The sequence below is a fragment of the Anser anser genome, assembly GCF_964211835.1.
Source record: "Anser anser genome assembly, chromosome: 1".
Classification (NCBI taxonomy): Eukaryota; Metazoa; Chordata; class Aves; order Anseriformes; family Anatidae; genus Anser; species Anser anser.
This window is the reverse complement of record NC_139720.1, coordinates 14,784,957-14,796,993: the sequence shown is the minus strand read 5'-3', so window position 1 is coordinate 14,796,993 and position 12,037 is coordinate 14,784,957. Positions and strand designations below refer to the sequence as shown.

General features: G+C 43.3%; 1 protein-coding gene and 1 long non-coding RNA gene across 2 annotated transcripts; both read left to right on the top strand.

Annotated features, from left to right (window-relative positions):
• Nucleotides 1-2,115: 2,115 nt before the first annotated feature.
• SYPL1 (synaptophysin like 1) lies at nt 2,116-6,621 on the top strand. Its single transcript, XM_083797072.1, has 5 exons — nt 2,116-2,273; nt 3,003-3,121; nt 3,535-3,739; nt 4,583-4,771; nt 5,645-6,621. The coding sequence occupies exons 1-5, from the start codon at nt 2,205-2,207 to the stop codon at nt 5,771-5,773; spliced, it is 711 nt and encodes a 236-aa protein (XP_083653198.1). The 5' UTR covers nt 2,116-2,204; the 3' UTR covers nt 5,774-6,621.
• Nucleotides 6,622-8,627: 2,006 nt separating this feature from the next.
• On the top strand, nt 8,628-11,388 carry LOC310892200. Its single transcript, XR_014577939.1, has 3 exons — nt 8,628-9,365; nt 9,794-9,868; nt 10,094-11,388. It is a non-coding gene; the product is annotated as an uncharacterized lncRNA (long non-coding RNA).
• Nucleotides 11,389-12,037: the final 649 nt, after the last annotated feature.

Sequence of the window (12,037 nt, the reverse complement as noted above, 5' to 3'; positions counted from 1 at the left end):
TCGCCACGCAGGAAACTGGGGTAGAAAATTCTCCTTGAATGAAGAAGCAAACTGTGTGAGAATGTCATACCCTGCTGCCAATGCCTCGCAGCAGAGCAACCCCAGGCTAGTTGAAAGCCCGACTCTTTGCTACCGTTCTCAGAAGTACTACCCAGCCTGGCAGCTTCGTATGAATTACCACCCTTGGCCAGCTTCCCACAACTTATTCACAGTAGTAACATCTGTTGCAGATTTAATTCAGGAAAGTCTAATTATTACAGTTGCTCAGCACTGGGGATCACCAAAGGTCTGTGACATGTAGCGAGGAGGCTGTGAAGGTTAACCAGAACTGCAGGTAAATTCTGACTGGGATTTGCAGAGCCCACTTGTCCCACAAGCTGAGACCAGCTTTCTCTGGGCATGGTACCTGCACAGCACTGCTCTACCTTTGTGTGACCCTGAAAGTAATTTGACTGGCAAGCCCATGGCGGAATTTCACCTGCTCTTCTTCCCAGAGAGCTGGCAGTGCAGCAGTTCTGACTCACAGGGCACACATGTGGGAGCTCCTCTTCCTTTCACTGGAGGCTGAGCTAGCTCTGATCACCTCCCATTTTCTGGGGGGTGACAGATGCATAGTTCGTGGTGAGCAGGCTGCTCAGTCTCTCATCTCTGCATATTCGTACTGGGTAGGAAGAGAGATGAACCACATTGCCGAAGACTCAGTGTGATGGTCTGTTCTGAGACATTAGTGACTGTAATGCAAATGCAGAGCTGTACAACTAACACAGGAATATTTTATAAGGACTCGACAAGGAAAAAAAGAGGGTTTTATTCTTTATGGTAAACAATTAAAAAGAAACAACAGCTGTTCCTATTCGGGCATATGAAAGACCATCCAGGAGGGCACTTGACACCCAGCAACACCTATTTGGGCCAACACATGATGTGAGACTGCATATGTGCAGGCCACGACTGATCCAGTAGCACCTCTCTCCAGGTGCCTCTGCAACCCTGCTCAGCCACTGGCAGTGAAGTCTAACAGCCACATCTTATTCTGTATAGTACCCCCCAGCTACATTTCCTTGCTATTCCTGGTTTGCTTTGCTGCCATTTCTTTCCTACTTCACTGGATCAGCAACTCCTGGAAGTGTTTGACACTTTATTTCACGAGGAAAAAAGAGCGTGTGGCACTGCAAGGACAGAAAGCAGCACAGGCGAGAAGGGGAGGGAATACAGAAACCAGGAAAGTCCATGAGGAGATTCACCACTGATGTCTAGGCTTCTGTGCATTTGTAAGAAATCAGTGGTATTTTGTTGCAATTATTGTTCATAACTGAGAACTTCCTGCACAACAAAAGCTAATGTTTTCAATATTTCTTGTCAAAATATTCAAAATGCCTGCCATCTCCTGGTGCTCACAAAAGGACAGCAAATGCAGGGAACAATCACGTGAAATGGGAAAAAAAAATAAAAAATAAAAAATAAAAAAAAAGTGGACAGTATTTTGTGTGCAGTTTTACTTCTCTTGCGTGGGGTACGCTGTGAAAGAGGACAGTGCACGTCAGGCCTGTCTGACTTGGAGAATCAGAGTCACTCAGGTTGGCAGGGACCTCTGGAGATCACCTCACCCAGTCCCCTGCCCAAAGCATGGCTGACTACTCTAATAAGATCTAATAAGATCAGTAAGTCCCAAATCCAGGTATGGCACACAGGGCGCTCTGAAGCATGCTTGTCCTTTGGCCACTACCCGTTGTTCCTAATGCATGGCTTGGCCACGAGGACACACAGCCCTGACACCACAGCACTCAGGGCCTCACTGTGGTTTCACCAAACTTCAGCTGAGCACATCCCCCTCGGCCTCCTGGCGTAGTCACTGCCGCCGTATTTCACAAAATGGCCGAAGCTGTTCCTTCCTGTGTCTCTTACTGCACTGCTTCCCCAAGCAGGATCCCCACCTGGAGACAAGGCCCTCCATGGCAGCAGCAACCACCCCACACAGCTGAACTTTCCCTCTAATTTGAGGCTGATGGACCCCAGTGTGACGTAACAAGGGGCAGGGCCATCCCAGTATGAGGTAACTGGATGGGGCTACCTCCAGTGTGACATAATTGGCGGGGTAGGGTGGGGTGGAGCAGGGCCACTGGCTCTATAAAGGAGTGCCTTGGGGAAGGTGGTGCTGGTGTGGGTTTCTGTGGTTGTTGCAGGCTGTTCTGCTGTCTTTCAGGATGTTTGGTTTGCGGGTGGACGTTGGCATGCTGCTGGAGCCCCTGGGCTTCATAAAGGTCCTTCAGTGGGTGAGTGGGGCTGGGAAGACCCTGGGGGAGGCCTTGTTTCCTTCATGAGGCTGTTTCTCCTTCTGGCCTGGGCCTCGCTTTGCTCCCATGCCTAAGTGGGGCAGGCCTGATGAGGTGTGTGTTAGCAGGCTGCTGGCTCCCTGATTTGTCTTGCTGCTGGTGGCTGCTCAACAAAGCTGCTCTTCAGCCAGCTCCTCTGGCTGGGAGGGAAGAAAGCAGTTCTGTAGATTAATAGGATTATGTGTTAATTACAAATATTATAGTAACTTGTGCTGCCCAGTGTTGGAATCTTGTGTTCTCCTCATTGGAGGGTTGAGGCTTTGCTAGTGAACAAAGGGAAAGCAAGAGCTAGAGATGCTCTTGAGTGTGCAGCTTCCAGCTGCTTTAATGTACAGCTGTGGGTGTCTGAGACTCTTAAAAATGCTTATTAACTGAGAGGTGGTGTGCTGGCTTTTCCCTGTAAGCATTCAAATTTTAAAAGGTACTTCTGCTATAAAGCTGAGAAAAATGCAAACAAACTTTCAAATTGCCTTACTAATTATGTTGCTCTCTCTTCTTGGTTATAGAAACTCAATGTTTCCATTCCCTCTTGACATCACATAATGCTTTCCCATCACTAGCTTCATCCTTTGCTTACTCTTTCACTAGCTATTTTTGCCAAAAGTTTGGATTTGTTTCCTCTGAGCTCTGGTGATGTATACTAATATGGCTGTGTGTGAACTTCTGTAGATTTTTTCCTTTTTTGCTTTTGCAACCTGCGGAGGCTTTCATGGTGAAATTACCCTTTTAGTTTCCTGCAAGGGTGTGGTGAACAAAACTGTAACAGCTGCTTTTGCATATCCATTCAGGTGAGTGTTCTCTTCAGTTGTTACTCATTATATGCTGATTATCTTTACTTTGCTTTCATCTGTCTTTTTCTTCATGATTGCTTACACTGTTAATTCAGATACTTAAAGTAAGCCCCCCTGACTTTCTCTGTGGTAGCTAAAAAAGTGAATATTTAGTTATAACTGCTCAAAGCATTGTGATTGTCAGTGCCCTACAAAAACAAGTAGTTAGAGCGGACAATTGGTTCTGTTATTGCTTTAAATTGCTCTACCTTAAACTATATCCTAGCAGAGTGTAAAAGCTGCAAAAATGATTTAATCAGCAAAACAACAGTCTTAACAGTCTTTCTTCATCAGTTTGTAGTTTGGAGGCATGACTGTGATGTTTTTGCTGTATAGCAAGCTCTAACCACATGAAGTATCATCTTTTCTAGGCTGAATACTGTTGCTTTTAATGCACCAGATCCAAAACGCTGTGGTGGTACTTGGACTGACAGCTATCTCGTGGGCAACTTCTCCTCTTCTGCGCAGTTCTTTGTTACACTTGCAGTGTTGGTATTACTCTACTGCATTGCTGCCCTTGTTGTATACGTTGGATATAAGGATGTGTATCAACACAATAGCAAGTTTCCACTAACTGTAAGTAATACTACGATATTTTAATGCCTTGCCTTCTAAAAATATAAAGAGATGGGAAATAGTGCTAACACAAGAGTACCTGAATTAATTTATGAATATTCAGTATTTCCAAAAGATAGGTGGAGCTTGAACCGAATGTCTTGCATCAGTAGCTACAGCACTCTAGCAGAAAATGGAAATCTATGGCATGTTATCCTGTTACTGAGTCAGAGACTGGAATGAAGTTCATTCTTAAGTGAACAGTGTCTTCACGCCTTCTTCGTTATCCTGTATTTGAATATGCGTTTGGTCTGTAGGGGGAGCCTCTTCTGTTAGTCACTAGGAATTTGCCATCTGTAGAGCACCTGCTGTGCAGATGTGAGTAGCAGAGGGAAATTGCTATCTTGTGAATTTTACTCACCTTAAATACTAAATCCTTGATCCTCAGGATGAGACATTCCAGAGCATGCCAAAAAATGGATCTTGTGACCTTTCAAGCCAAGTCTTCACATATCAGCAACCTAGTCTTAAATTATCTGCTTTCTTCTCCCTGCTGGTACCCTAGCTTTGTGAAACTTCAACTTTTATAAACAAGTGTCAGGCGTCTGATTTAGAAACTAATTTCTTCCAAAGGATCAGATTGCCTTTTGTATTTATCAAGCATAAGCATACACAGTTCTGCAGTTGATAATCAACAGATTATAACTTGTGTTGTAATTACAGTAGTGTTAATGTCTAAATGTGCTTGGGCTCGTTAGTACTGATGTGGTTATTCTGATATAACTGATATAGTCTCTGCCTTATTTTCTTGTGTACATTCATGCAATTTTTTAAAGCCTTATAATGAATGCTTTTCTTCTGTAGGACTTATTTGTCACTGTCATAATAAGCTTTCTGTGGCTAGTCAGTACTTTTGCTTGGTCAAAGGCACTTGCTGACATCAAAATATCCACGGGGGCCAGTATTATTTCACAAACTGACTCTTGCAAAGCACCAGGAACAACTTGTCACTTTGTTTCTGTGACCAGAATGGGAACTCTGAATGCGTCTGTGGTATGTATTTCTTGCACTGTATGGTGTACAATAAATGTTACAGAATTAGTCAGTAGTACCTGAGAATCCTATTCTACTGATTATGTGTTGCTTCAACTTAAGATTGCTTTATGGGATATCAGTCATTCAGACCTATTAATACAGTGGTAAACATTGACTGGTATTCCTTTTTCCTTATTTTTAAAGGAAACTTCTTTCTTCAAGGAAATAAACAGAAATAACTTGCAGGGTCTGTCTTTTAGAATTACTAGATATGATAGTTCCATACACACTTAAGTTGCCATACTATTTCTGTCTCTAGCCTAGAGCACCTTCATATGTTGCTCAGCCACCCAAATGGCTTGCTGACTTATGTAAGTATGGAGGGAACACTATGCTTCCTGCTTTCCATTTGGTGCTGAGCGTAGCTTTTTTTTCTTAAGCGCGTGAACTTTTGCGAACTTTCACACATCAGAGGTTCCTTTATAAGACAATGATTGGTATGGAGTGCTCATAGTCATAGGCAGTACTCTTCCTCACAGCAGGGCAAATGAGGCTCATTGTATGATTCTCCTAGTAAATTCTGCTTTTTAGAACTGTTATAATTTGTTGGCCCAATAATCAATCATGTGCTCTGCATATGCAGAGGTACTGAGGGACTGAAGAAAACTTGTAGAACTGTCCTTTGTATGGAATAAGTTGACTATCTGACTTTTTTTTCAAAGTCTATTTAAAATACCCTGTAATATTTGAAAGCATGTGCCAGTGTCTCCTCCCAATTAGAGGTTCCAGAGATAGCTATTGTTTCTGGCTTGTTTTGAAGTCATATTCTGTGTTCTTGATGTGTGGGAGTTCTTTTAAGCCTAAACTCACCTTTTTTCTCTTAACTTGCAGGTATTTGGCTTACTTAATATCGTTTTGTGGGGAGGAAGTACTTCGTTTGTATACAAGGACACCAACTTGCGCAACCAGTCAAACAAAATTTCTCAAGTTGCAGGAATATATCCAGCTCAAAGAATATGAAAATGAGATGATACCTTGAAGTGCTTCTACCTTCACATCACATTGCCAAGAGCATGGAGCTATTAGGATTTCTTTCAGTAATAACTGATAGTACAAAATGGAAGTCTGCGCAGACTATTAGCTTGACATAAGGTCTTTGAAATTTCAACTGAAATGTTATCCTGAAATATATTATACCTTAACAAAAAGCTGCACAGCTTTGTACAATCTTTGAAGAGCAAAATATTGAGGTTACTGATGCTCTGGGGAGAGTTCTTATGTTACCCTCATAGGAGGGATGGGTAAGGAGCAACTGTATTTGGGTTATGACTGCAACCTATTTACTTCTAATAAGCCTTTAATGAAAGTGAAATGTAAATGCAACTAGGGTGTGTGAAATTCCAATGCAAATGTAGTTCAGCTGCCTCCTCTGATTGGTACCTTGCAAAAACCATAGGCGTAAAACTTGTAGCTGCGTCATAGTTGTAGGCATCATACATGGGTTTGCAGATGGTCCAGATTACTGTATCAAATCTGTCAACCAGTCTTACTGGAAGGGTGTTATTTCTGTGTTTAATATGTCACTATTAAATGGCTTGGGACAAGAAGACAGCTGAGTTTCAATAGAAGATCATTTCTCAAAGATGACGTATGTGCAATAGCTGACTTAAACATTAAAACAAAGTATGGTTCAATACTTTCACAAATACTTTAGACACCCAAGCTACTGTGTTCTAATAGCTAATGGTGGGGTTTCTATGAATAAAGAAACTCATTGTGTGGGCAGTCTTTGTATCTGAAAGAACAGGAATACAGTTATCTGAATATGACCTAGTCCTTGATACTGTTCAGTTTATTTACACTTACTTGGAGCATTACTTGAGCCTTCTTGTGGACAGCCATGTTGTGGTGGTTTTACATGGGTGGGCAGCTGAGCATCGCCCTAGTTGCTCTCTCACTTCCCTTCCTCAAAAGGAAAGGGGGAGAAAATACAATGATAAGGACTCAAGGGTTGAGATAAAGATGGGGAGATCACTCAACACTTATTGTGATGGTCAAAGCAGACTCAGAGTAGGGAGATAGCTTGTTAGTAATAGGCAATAAACTTTAGTAAAGAAGTGAGAAACCAGGGAAAGAAACCAGAAACACAGAACACCTTCCCCTCCCCATCCACCCTCTTCCACCTCCTTTCCCCGAGCAGTGTGGGGGAATAGGGTTTGTGGTCAGTTTATAGCACTTTGTCTCCACCACTCTTCTCGGTCACTCTCATCCCCTGTGCTGTGGGGTCCCTCCCACAGGATGCAGTTCTTGCCAAACTGATGTGGCGTGGGCTTCCCACAGGCAGCAGCTCTTCAACAACTGCTCCAGATATGGGTCCATACCATGGGGTCCATCCCACAGGAGCGAACTGCTCCAGCACGGGTCCCCCATGGGCGGCAGCTCTCCCCAGACCCCTGCTCCTGCGTGGGCTCCTCTCCACGGGCTGCAGCTCCGGCCCGGGGCCTGCTCCTGCGGGGGCTCTCCATGGGCCGCAGCCTCCTCCAGGCCACATCCACCTGCTCCACCGGGGGATCCTCCACGGGCTGCAGCGTGGAGATCTGCTCCATGTGGGACCCATGGGCTGCAGGGGGACAGCCTGCTCCACCAGGGGCCTCTCCATGGGCTGCAGGGGAACTTGTGCTGCCTGCCTGGAGCACCTCCTGCCCTCCTTCTACACTGACCTTGGGAGCTGCAGGGCTGCTTCTCACTCCTTGCTCTCCCAGCTGCTGTTCCACAGAAGTTTTTTTTCCCTTTCTTAAATCTGCTCTCACAGAGGCGCAAAAAACATCGCTTATTGGCCCGGCTCTGGCCAGCGGCAGGGCCCTTACCTGACGTGGGACAGCTGCTGGATTCTTCTCGTAGAAGCGACTCCTATGGCCCCCTGCTACCAAAACCTTGCCATGTAAACCCACTACACATGTGAAGATATCTGACTTCGTGAATTTCCCAGAAAGAATGTTTGTTTTGATTAATCTAATAAACTCCTGTTCAATCTCTCTGATTCCTTTAAACTGTGTCATCAAATAAGCATATGCAAGCTATGGTGTGTGTAACACAAATCTTAATTGTTCAGTATGCTACAGCTACAGCATTTCTGATAATACACTTTCACGCTGAAGATTCTAATAAAAATAGTATGACAAATGTGCCTTCAATCCTTACTGCTGTGATAGATGCGAATGCACTAGGTTTTCAGCTTTTGGGACATGGCTTTAGCTATTGCTGATTGTGCTAGCTGAATGAGTTAACTGTGCTGCAGAGGAGTTCTTACGCTGATGCCTTCAGTTGTTTTTCTGGTGGGTTTGTTGTTTTGCAGACTATTTGTTACTCTTGCAGACTACAACTGCCTGCTGCTGCCCATTTTGTCACTTACTGTGGGCATTCCTTAGAACCATCCAGCACAAACTGTGCTCTGCAGACGCTTTCATCTAAAGGACAGATGAAACCACCAAAACCTCGTTCTTTGGCAATGATGTTTGTGTTAACTTCACACTCAAAGGTCTTCAAGCAGTTGGTGATTGGTGTTAACACATTGATTGACCGAACTATCTCCACAAACTTCCTTGGGCCTATTTTATATGCAAATCAGCCACGATGTGTATGCTCTGCTCGTAGTCCTATGTTCCTGGCACTTCCTTTGCATTAAATGATCAGAAGATGACACCTGGCTGGGTTACTGTTCTGTCATTTTAGTAATTTTAATTGGGTCTTGAAGCTTCACTGGAATTATTGATGTTAAAAGATGAGCCTGATCTTCTCTTTAATCTCTGCTACTAGGTCATACGCAGCAGAATTGCATCGAGCTATAAATACAGTGTGAATCTTCTGGAAAGGCTGCATGTATAGTAATTACAATGCTTAGGTGTTAACTAATGCAGAACATGAAGCTTTTATCAAGATTGAAAGTACTGAGCCAGACAGTTGTTTATAAATACAAGGAAGCATTGTTTAGAAATGGTCTTACATTAGCTGTTCTCCTGTCTTTCATAACTCCTGCCAAAAAAATGACTTGTGATGTCCTTTCTGACCTCTTCTCTTGTATCAATTCCATGTTCCAAGTTCTAACTTTAAGCCTCAAATCCTCATTCCTCCTTGAAGAGATTTCATTTATTATCTAGCACTGCCCTGAGCTGACAGTTGTCACTGATGGCTTCTTTTGTAACAGTATGTTTATATTGCTATGTATAGTTGGGAAGAGAGAAACAAAGAAGAGCTAGTGAAAAAAAAAAAAAAACCTGTAGTTGCTGCACATAGGGCTGTTTTTTTTGTGTGTGTGTGTGTTTTTGTTTGTTTGGTTTTTCTTTTTCTCTCTCTCTTTTTTTTTTATGGTTAAGTCAAAACAATTGAGCCTCCTCAGCTGTTGTTTTCTTATCAGAATTATAGACACCTGAGATACAAAAGCCATGTGCTATTTCATCATGATGAACTAAGACAGCCTTATACAAGTGACTCTATCAGGAAGATAATATTTAGAAGGTTTAGTAATTCCATTGCTGTATTTTTAATTCCAAAGCTAAACCTGGAGCCCATTAGTGTTTGTCACCTGATCAAAGTTAGCACTGCTTTGACCAAGGTTGAACCAAGTTTTTTTTTTCCAGAGGTCTCTTCTTTGTAATGTTCTTTTTTTTTCTAACATCTGATGCATCGTTTGCTTTTGTCCCTTGTTTGTTTGTTTTGTGTTGTTTGTTTTTTTTAAATTTTCAACCAGAGACTCCCTGCTTGCATTATGCTTATTTAAAGTATGTATTTCATCCTAAAATCTAAAACTTCTATGAGTTTTCTTACTGCACAAGGAAAAAAACCCTGCTAGTTATAGACTAATTAAGCTTTTCAATCTCATAATTCTTTGATATAAAATATAAAATATATCAAATATAAATTGATGAATTTATATAATTCATCACATGTAAATCTATATATGGTACATATAAAACTGTTTTTTAACCTTTAATATTATTTTTAACAAAAGCACGTTCCCGTCTATTTATCTACCACCTGCAGCTCCGGTGCCGTGACAAACTGACTGTGTCCCAAACAGCGCTGTTGGAGACATTCGAGCAGCTTAGTTATAAACTGGTAATTGTGTGTATTTTTGCACATGAGAGCAGGAATGGATTAGGTCGGTGTATGCCTCGTTGGCTAAGGTCCAGCCAGCAGCTGAAGCCAAAAGAGAGCTGGAATGCTTTTGTTTCAACCAAAACTTAAATTTAATGTGCACTCGGTCTGTTTTTATGAAGGTTTTTTATGAAGAGGCATTTCTGTCCTCAGTAGGGCTGAAACTTTCTCCTGCACTTTTTGTAGATGAAACAAGTGCATCTCATCTCCGGAGTGCTTCCCTTAGAAGGCAGAGAGATAAAATACAGCAGACAGGACTACAACTGGTAAAATACACGCCAAAAGATACAGCGTTATGTTGTGAAGAAATTCAAGCTGATGACTGCACGCGTGGCGTGCTCTGCACAGATAAACGTTAGCAGTGTCCTGGCTCTGCAGGCTGAGGTGGATGTGCTGTGTAGTCCTCAGCCAGCAAGATTTCAAAAAGAAACAACAGGCACGTGTCTCCTTCTGGTTCATTAGGATAAGGCTTGTTCTGCTTTGTGCAGGGGAGGGACTGGTGCAGAGCACCGCTTGCTTTGATGTCTGCTAGAGTCCTGCCACTGGGATGAAATGGAAAGCGTCGTGCAGCAGGAGCAAGCAGCTGCTCTCAGTTACACTGGACACCCACAAAGGGCTGAGAAGCCTTTGCCTTTGAATTGACATCACGTTCACGCTGGCAGCGCCGAGATGCTCGGTGTCTTATTTACTCATGAGAGCGGGGAAAGAAAAAAAAAAAAAAGAAAGACTGCTGAGTGATTTACCAGCTTTATCTCGACTGCACAAGAATCACTGTTGCTAACAGGAGCTGCAGTGTGCTTGATCCCTCTGTACAGAGGGAACAAAGGGCCTGGAAATCTGCCAGATCTCGAAAGGTGTCCTCAGCTGGCAGCAATCTCTCTTGCAGCCATCAGTGGAGCAAGCTCATAAAAATCCTCTCAGACTGCCTGTATCCTTCTGGTAGCAAGCTATGGTTATGCAGCCCTGGCAGGTGAACTGAGGTGCGATACACGGTGTGATCGTGAGGCACCGTGATCGGAAACCCATGGCAGGAACAAAGGCTGGATGGTGGCGGTGCAGGAAAATGGAGCTGGGGGGTCAGTGTGGGATACCAGCAGGGAACTTCACGGCCAAGAACAGAATCCTGCCAGCATTTTGGGATGCCTAAGGATGGGTTCCCTCTTCTCCTTTGACACCAGTGTTAATTGCAAATAGTGGAGGTGTATTTGGGTTGCCACATCTCATAATTCATCCTCCGCTGAAGGAACCTAGCTCAGTGTTGCTGCTGCCAGGAGAACTGCAGCTACCTCTGCCCCATCAGCAGTGAGTGGTTTGTACTCGACACTACATCCTGCCAAAATCCGAGCAATCCCTCATTTATTCATAAAATGCACTCTATCTTTTCTTGGCTTATGAATTTATGTTAGTGCTGCCAGCTGCATTTCCTTCTTACCTGTCTGCTGGGCAATTTGACTTAATGCAGTCATCAAGGAGGCTCTGTACTGATCCCTTCAGGCCTGATTCTCAGGCTAAGGAAAAGCTGGTGCAGCACAAGCGCTAACAAATTTACACACTTCATTTCAATTTGATCCAAAATTTGATGTAGTTTTTCTAGAAGTAGCGCTCTCCAGTCCTCAGCTTTGCTTTTTCCCTGTGGCCCAAGATCCTCAGCTGTCTGTCCCAAATCCCCTGGGTCATTTCTTGCATTGTGAAGCAACCACAGTTTTACCTGCTGCACCTCCCCACCTCTGGATGGTGTGCAATCAGTTGTTACACATGCCGCTGTTCCCAGCTCCTTTTTCTTTTACCATTTATGCATATCATCCCCTAAATCATTTTCCTCTGCTGACTTCAAATCTAATTCTCCGCCACTTTCTGCAGATACAGCAGCTATTTTTAATTTTTGCATCCTGATCTGCTTTTGCAAGCATCTAATTTTAGCTTCGCATTTAATATGATCAGGTTCCCTTGGAGCTCTCCGTTGCTCTAGGGCGAGTCGCTGCACTATGCATGTTAATCCTTCTGCTGGAATCTGTCATTTTCTGCTTCTGCAGGTTTATTTTTCCCCTTTTCAGCACTGAAAATACCATATTTCACTATTACCTTTTTGAGCCGCTAGACGGTACTCCTTTTCAGGTTTCTTAGGATTTT

Excerpts from the sequence above, each read along its gene's own strand:
- SYPL1 (XM_083797072.1), top strand. The coding sequence starts at position 2,205 with ATGTTTGGTTTGCGGGTGGACGTTGGCATGCTGCTGGAGCCCCTGGGC. Across the intron at positions 2,274-3,002 it reads TCATAAAGGTCCTTCAGTGG|ATTTTTTCCTTTTTTGCTTT; the intron begins GTGAGTGGGGCT and ends GAACTTCTGTAG. Across the intron at positions 3,740-4,582 it reads ATAGCAAGTTTCCACTAACT|GACTTATTTGTCACTGTCAT; the intron begins GTAAGTAATACT and ends TTTCTTCTGTAG.